This window comes from Cottoperca gobio, chromosome 16, assembly GCF_900634415.1.
Source record: "Cottoperca gobio chromosome 16, fCotGob3.1, whole genome shotgun sequence".
In the NCBI taxonomy this organism is placed as follows: domain Eukaryota; kingdom Metazoa; phylum Chordata; class Actinopteri; order Perciformes; family Bovichtidae; genus Cottoperca; species Cottoperca gobio.
Window position 1 is genome coordinate 3316586 of NC_041370.1, and position 7215 is coordinate 3323800.

General features: G+C 39.7%; 1 protein-coding gene across 1 annotated transcript; it reads right to left on the reverse strand.

Moving 5' to 3' along the window:
- Positions 1–1423: 1423 nt before the first annotated feature.
- Positions 1424–4843, reverse strand: rabac1 (Rab acceptor 1 (prenylated)). The gene is made up of 6 exons (XM_029451731.1): positions 4754–4843; positions 3464–3599; positions 3059–3271; positions 2843–2940; positions 2505–2606; positions 1424–2353 (listed from the first exon to the last, which is right to left on the reverse strand). The coding sequence occupies exons 2-6, from the start codon at positions 3583–3585 to the stop codon at positions 2265–2267; spliced, it is 624 nt and encodes a 207-aa protein (XP_029307591.1). The 5' UTR covers positions 3586–3599; positions 4754–4843; the 3' UTR covers positions 1424–2264.
- Positions 4844–7215: the final 2372 nt, after the last annotated feature.

Below are 7215 nucleotides of genomic sequence, written 5' to 3' on the forward strand. Positions count from 1 at the left end.
CTCTGTCTTAGAAACAGCTGATGCATCAAGCTGGCATATTATAATACAATGAACTGAATACCATCCCTTACAATAAATCCCTGTGGTTACATCTTATTGCGTTAGCGTTGCTGTCGATTGTAACGTGTTAATGACATTACCCCCTCCCCCCCGCATGTATATGGGATCGCTTCCCACGTGTATTGATACCTTAAGGTTATTTCCGTTGACCAGTCTCAGTATCAGTCTCACTATTATTCCAACACATATATTCAAATATATCACACACTTGGGTGCAAATGTGTTGATGTGAGTCATAAGCGGTGTACCTCACAGCAGGAATGAGGAAGTAGAAATAGGAGGATGTGATGCCACCTAGTGTTGTGACCTGCAAACTGCACAATGTTAATTAAAGGGCCATAGGAGGAAGAGTTGGCAGCGGCCCAGGTTAATGCACCAAACCACTCTGTAAGCGGGTCTGACACCAACATGCATGAGCTGCAGGGGAGTCCTTCCCGTTCCCCAAACTCATCGTTCAAGACTAACAATGAATGAATAGTACGTGAATCAGGAAGCAACTACTATGATTAATACACGTTATTATCAAAAGGTTACATTCCTGCAAATAATGCAAGGCAGTACATCTTCTCTCTGCCACAAGGGTTTAAATGAGCCTCTTAGTGCCCACCTTACAAATAAAAGTGCACCATATACAGCTCTGTGATGTGCGAGGTAAGCATGGTGTGATCTGAGAGGTCACTTTGCCACATCCTGTGAACATTTAGGACGTGTCCCTTTTAGTGAGAAGGAACATTAAAACTTTCTGGCACCGTTCTAACACTGCCCAATGACAAATGTGGTGTCTCCTGCTCTCTCTCACGCACGCACACACACACACACACACACACACACACACGCACACGCACACGCACACACACACTTCTGTCACTCTCCCTGACAAACACACTCTCACCCTCGCTCTAATTTCCCCTGTGTCTCTGCAGTGAGCTCACTGCAGTGCGACTCTCCTCTCCCCCCCCCCCCCCCCTTCGCCACCCTCAGTATAATAGAATATCGATCGCTCGCCTTTGCCGCAGTGTGTAAGCGAGTGTGTCTGTGGATGTGTCTGACTGGGGCCCTTCAAGGTCATTGCCATGGCAACCTGAGCATGGGGTGCTCGTGCTGTGCTGTCACAGACCACAGGTCACAGGGTTCACGTGAAAAATAAAGAAAAGGGGGGACAAGAGGGGGTTGGTGGGCGCTGCCGTGTGCGATGTATTAGAGATAGAGACTGTCCTGCTCCACTGTGTATTCACACCCGAGCAGAATAATGAGAGAACGTGCAGACGAAGTGTGAAGGGCCACGGAGTTTACAACTCCTGCCAGGGATGCAGAAAGCAGGAAACCAACACCTGAGTTCATCAGAGGCAGAATAACAAGGAGATATCTTTACACGGGGGGGGGGTTTATTGCACTTACAAAAATGTAATTTAAATACAAAAACACCGAACATTACAGAGAAATGCAAACAAATGAACAATGGATTTCAAAAAAAGAAATATCTAAAATGACCTTCAGATCTGAATGTTTTGAGCTGATAAATATGCTTAAAGACACCAAAGTACCACAACCCCCCCCCCCAATACAAAACACCATGACGATGTGCTGACCTTTAAAGATGTATTCTCATCAACTAATCTACGTTAAGTACCCGATGTGAGATCTGATTGTGTATCCTCTTGAATAAAACATTTAGTTTGATCAGCATATTTCTTTTAGCACTTTTTCTTTGGATAATGAATCATTTTTTAGCACTTTTGCAAACATTGCATTTATTGCGTACATAATCTTTACATAAAGAAATATTGTAATGCATTTATTTTATATGCATATTTTTGGAAAACTGTAAAAAAAAAAAAAGGGACCAAAATAAATGATTACTACTATTATTAATAATAATAAATTGAAAGATATGTCACTGTATAAGGAACGTTACAGGAAGCTATTTGACACAAACCTGAGGCATCCAAGGTATTACATATGTAGAGAAGGCATATAATCATGATAATGTGCTTAAATAATGCTTAACACATTAATAATTTGTGCATTTGGCAAGTTATATGTGTGAATGAGTTTGCCTAAATGGCAATAAAGTCTGTAACAACAACTACTGCAGAGGCAAGAAAAGGTGCATTCTAATACAGGGAATACACAGCTAAGGAACAGATCCAGGAGTTTCATCTGTGATCACGCCGCTGCTGCTGCTGCGGGTTCAGCCTTGCTCGTCACACGGGCTCCATGAGGAGCTCTTCCATGTCGGATCCATCCAGCTCACGGAACGCAGCATGAGAGCCAATCACAAAGAGCGTCGCTCCTGAGAGGAGGCGGGACAAATGGAAAAGAGGAATGTGAAGAGAAACACAATGACAAGGCTTTTCTTCGACAGAGCGTCCAGATGCATTTACAATTACAAATAATATCACAATTAAATGCATGCCCAGAACGACTAATGAGGTTTAGCTTACCCAGAACCCAAAAGACTGCAGCTCCAGCTCCGGCCAACCAGAACACAGGTAGAGAAACGGCTCCAGCCAGACTCACCTGGTGCGGGAGATTCAGCTCTTTGCCTGGTTATCAATATCAAAATAATGCCACTGATTACAAGTGTTTCTGCGCTGCCTCTTCCAGGTATATAAATATGAAAAGCTCACGGATATATTGGATTTTCTTACACTAACCGCAGACATGCATTTAGTCTGTTCTTTACCTGCCTGTTATTAACGAACAAGGTCAACAGAATGTGAAGCGGTAGCCGTGTTGACGTCTATGTGTCGTGTTGCAGAGATATCTCACTATTACTCACCGAGGATAACCAGTTTGGACTCCAGGGACTTGAGGTGAATTATGTAGAAGGCACCAGCGAACACAGCCAAGGCAATCAGTAGCATGGGAGAGCTGATGCTGAGGAGACGAAACATCCACACACCAATCAAGTTAGTGTTACTTATAGCAGCATAGTTTGAAGATTTCTAATATACCCAGATAAAACAACTGATGAGTTTCTCTTTGTGGGCCTTACATGCAGTAGAGGATGAGTCCCATGAAGATGAAGGTGTAGTTGCTGTTGAAATTGTCCACGTTCTTCACCACCCTCTGACACAACTCTCCAAAGTTGCGGGGTTTCGAAAACTTGCGTTGGTCCACGAAGCTGGCCCAAGGTCGGATGGACATTCGGCGCCTGTCGATCCACTCTTTAGCCATACCGACAGAGTAGCCTTTTGGGAGCCAGAGCCTATTAAATTAGACAAAGACAGTAAGAGGTAAATACATAGAGAGGTATTAAGAAATGCATAGCTAAGCCTACAGAGCATAGGTCTTCAAATTTGAGCAACATAGAATAAAAAGCCCTCGTGAGAATAGCATTATCATTGTGTGATTAATTAAGCGCACATCACAATTGAAAATAAAATGTACGGGCTCTTACTTTCCCAAGATTCCAGCTCCACCTTTGCCAGTTGGATGAGCTTCCTCAGCACCGAACAGATCTCCAGCTTTGCTGTCCATGTCGAGAAGACAGTTCTCCCCAGTTGGAGCTCCAAATGGCATCTCGAGACTGTCAGCTGCAAAGCAACAGTAATGACAAAAACATCAACAAAAAGCACTACTGCTGACACACTTATTGGATTAATCCAGGGGGGGGTCAAACTCATGTTAGTTCAGGGGCCACATGCAGCACAATTACTGGCCGGACCAGTAACATCACAGCATAATAACATATAAATAACCACAACTTCCCTTCGTTTTAGTGCAAAAAAATACATTCTGAAAATGTTCAAACTTTATCTTTTTACAAAACATTATGAACAACCTGAAATTTCTTAAGAAAAAAAGATGCAATTTCAACAATATTATTAGTTTATCATTTACACATGTGTGTTACAATTTACTGATCACAGTGTATCTACAAAGGCTTTTACTTTATGATCAAAACAACTCATTTTTACACTTGAGCTCCTGCAGGTCGGATTGGACCCTCTGGCGGGCCGGTTTTGGCCCGCGGGCCGCATGTTTGACACCCCTAGATTAATCAGTTCTCTCTATTTATCGGATAACTAATCAAGTCAAGTTCAGATAAATAACTCATCAATTAAGGTATTTATTGAATACAAAACACCAAACATTTGCTAGTTATAGCTTCACAAAATTGAATAGTTTATACATTTGATAAATAAATTTAAATCTGAATTGCTAGTCATTAATTAATAATGATTTGCATTAAGTTGCAATTTGAAGTGTCTTGAAAAACAGTGTGCCACAGTATTTCACAAGAAAAATGAGCAAGTGTAAGTAGTTTATCATCATGTTTATAACTGCAGTTGGACGTCTACACACAGACTTAGCTTAGCTTAGCTTAGCTTAGCTTAGCTTAGCTCCAGGGCAGTATTTGGGGAGTGGATACTGTTCGTCAACATAGGGCTTGGTCACTGCCACATCACTACACACAGGATACGGAAGGAACTGTCGCCAGCATCAATTCAAGTATTCATTTCCGAGGAAACTTGGCTAACGTTACTACATTCGGTACATGTGTATAGTTAAATAAAATACAACTTTGCTGGTAGTTCAACAGATTGTAACAGCTAGCTTCTCCGCTAACGTTCATGTCCAGTACAGATAATGACATCGCGAGGCTGTACGCGGGTGGATGTGTCACACGAATAGAAAAACGACATATGTGTAGTGGCTATAATCGTGTAACAACGTGTTTACTTACAGCAGAACTTTGGTTGGACTGGCTCAGAGCTTTTGTTGCTGTTCTGGTTCACGGATGTGATGTGGTTGTTATTTAACTTCCTGCTCTCTAGGTGCATAACACCGCCACCTAGTGGCCGCGCCGGGTATTTAACGTTTGCTCCACACACGTTGACTTTAAATCTACCAAAAAGTTTCCAATAAAGAAAACAAATTGAATTAAATGTATTATTTCTAATTAGTTAATAATACAATAAGACTACTCACATATATTCTGGGACAGTCTAGTACCGCAGGGATTTTGGCAAAATATATAGGAAGAGATTGAAATAATAATGCCATCCCAATGAATCCTATGCAAATGTAAGGGACAAAGACCACATATATATATATATATATATATATATATATATATATATATATATATATATATATATATATATATATATATATACATATATATATATATACATATATATATATATATATATATATGTATATATATATATATTACACGCATACGTCTACTGATTGCTAAAAAAAATTATAACTATAAATTGGAGGAAAGCGCTTTCAACGACGCAAACTCAATGGACTCAGAGACTACACGATGGAGTACATAAGATGAAAACTGTAAATGAAGATGCACATTATCCTACAAAGATGGACTCCAGTTATATTGCATTTGACTGTCCAAATGCTAGAATGTGGACAGGTGTACTTGGTAGATGAAAAACTGGAAAGTAAAACAAGAGAGAATGAAAAACATTTACATTTAACTCAAAATAAAGTTAAAGAAAAACATTACAATGACAAAAATAATTCAATTGAATTTACTTTTATTTGATAGCAATGACACAATTCAACATAGTTCCAAAACAGAGCATGAAACTGATGTGCTGCACAGAGAGTTTCAACTCTAGTTAGGCTTTTACAGTGTAGTTAAAATATGCAGCTTTCAATATCATAAAACCACAAAACACCACACGTATGGAAATATAATCAAATACACAATACAGCTTGGTAATTTACAGTACATTTGCTGAAAATGGGCACAGCTCTGTTTTGCTTTTAGTCTGCACTTAACCTTTGTTGTGAAGGTTTTTATTTCTGGAAGTAATTTGATATCAGTTGGTAATGTGTTGCAGAGTTGTCAACGACGCTGACGTTAGCTTCCGATCCTCCTTTACTATCTACTCTCATGTTGTGAAACCATGTTAGACATTTTAGGGGGAAACCTTAACGCTGTCTGAAACCCACTTTTGAATTTGTGAAAGCTTTAACCTATTTGTGACAAGTCAAATCTGGACTAGATTATCCCCGAGAGGCTAAAGAGTCTTTAAAACACCGTTTCTGATTTGACATTTTGTAAGTAAGAACACATGCAAATGGTGAGGTAATTGAAGAACAATTGAAGAAAAAGGACATGGTTTGTTTAAATGATGGGAAAGGAACTAAATACACACACAGGGAACACTTCAGTACTAGATCCAACCCTAGTTTCTAGGAATGATCTGCAATATGTAATTAGGACGTATCAGAAGAAACATCACAAGGTAGTGACACCATTTTGAGAAATAGGTATTTAGTAGTGGAAAATGGGAAATGTTTATACGTGAGATAAGAATGGATCAATTAGACATAAATGAAGGTTTTGAAGAGATTGATAATAAATTTAAAACAACATTACTAGAAGCTGCTAATCAGTCAATTTCTAGAAGTAAGTAATGAAGAGAAAGGCTGTTCCCTGGTGGCCACAGGCGTGTGGTGCAGCAGTGAGAGAAATTAATAAAGCACTCAGGATTAAAAAATAACTCATCATTTTCAGAATTTAATTAAGTATGAGCAAGCACAAGCAAAGGTTAGAACAATTATACGCAAAGGAAAAAGGCAAAGCTGGCAGATATTGTGTAGTAAAATTGGAAGATCAACTCCTGTGAGATGTTTGGAGCGTGAGAGGAACAAGAAGGGAATGTATCCAGTGTTGAAGATGGAAGAGGAAACAGCGCTCACTCAAATCTGAAGCTCTGATAACTTGACTGAGGAGGGCAACAAAGGAGCGGAAATGACCAGAGCAGCTCGTCCTGGAATAATAGAGAGAAGAGATGATATGAACAGTACAATAGATGCTTCATTTACTCTGGAAGAAATGAAGAGGGCAATAGTAAGATCGGGACTAACTAAAGCATTTAGGAGATTTAGCATCGAGGAGGTTGCTAGGTTTCTATGGGAAGTGGGAAAAGAAGCAGTGATTATTTCTATTAGGAAACCAGGCAAGGACCCATCAAGTCTGATGAACTACAGGCCAATAACTCTAACATCACACAGAGGAAACATAATGGAAATAGTGATCGTAGAAAGATTAACATTTTACATCAAAAGCAGAGGAATTGTCATCAGAGTGGATTCAGGACTGTTATATGTCTGGAAACGCAAGTTATCGGTGATGGTGTTAAAACAAATATGTAGATTTGGAAGGATTAA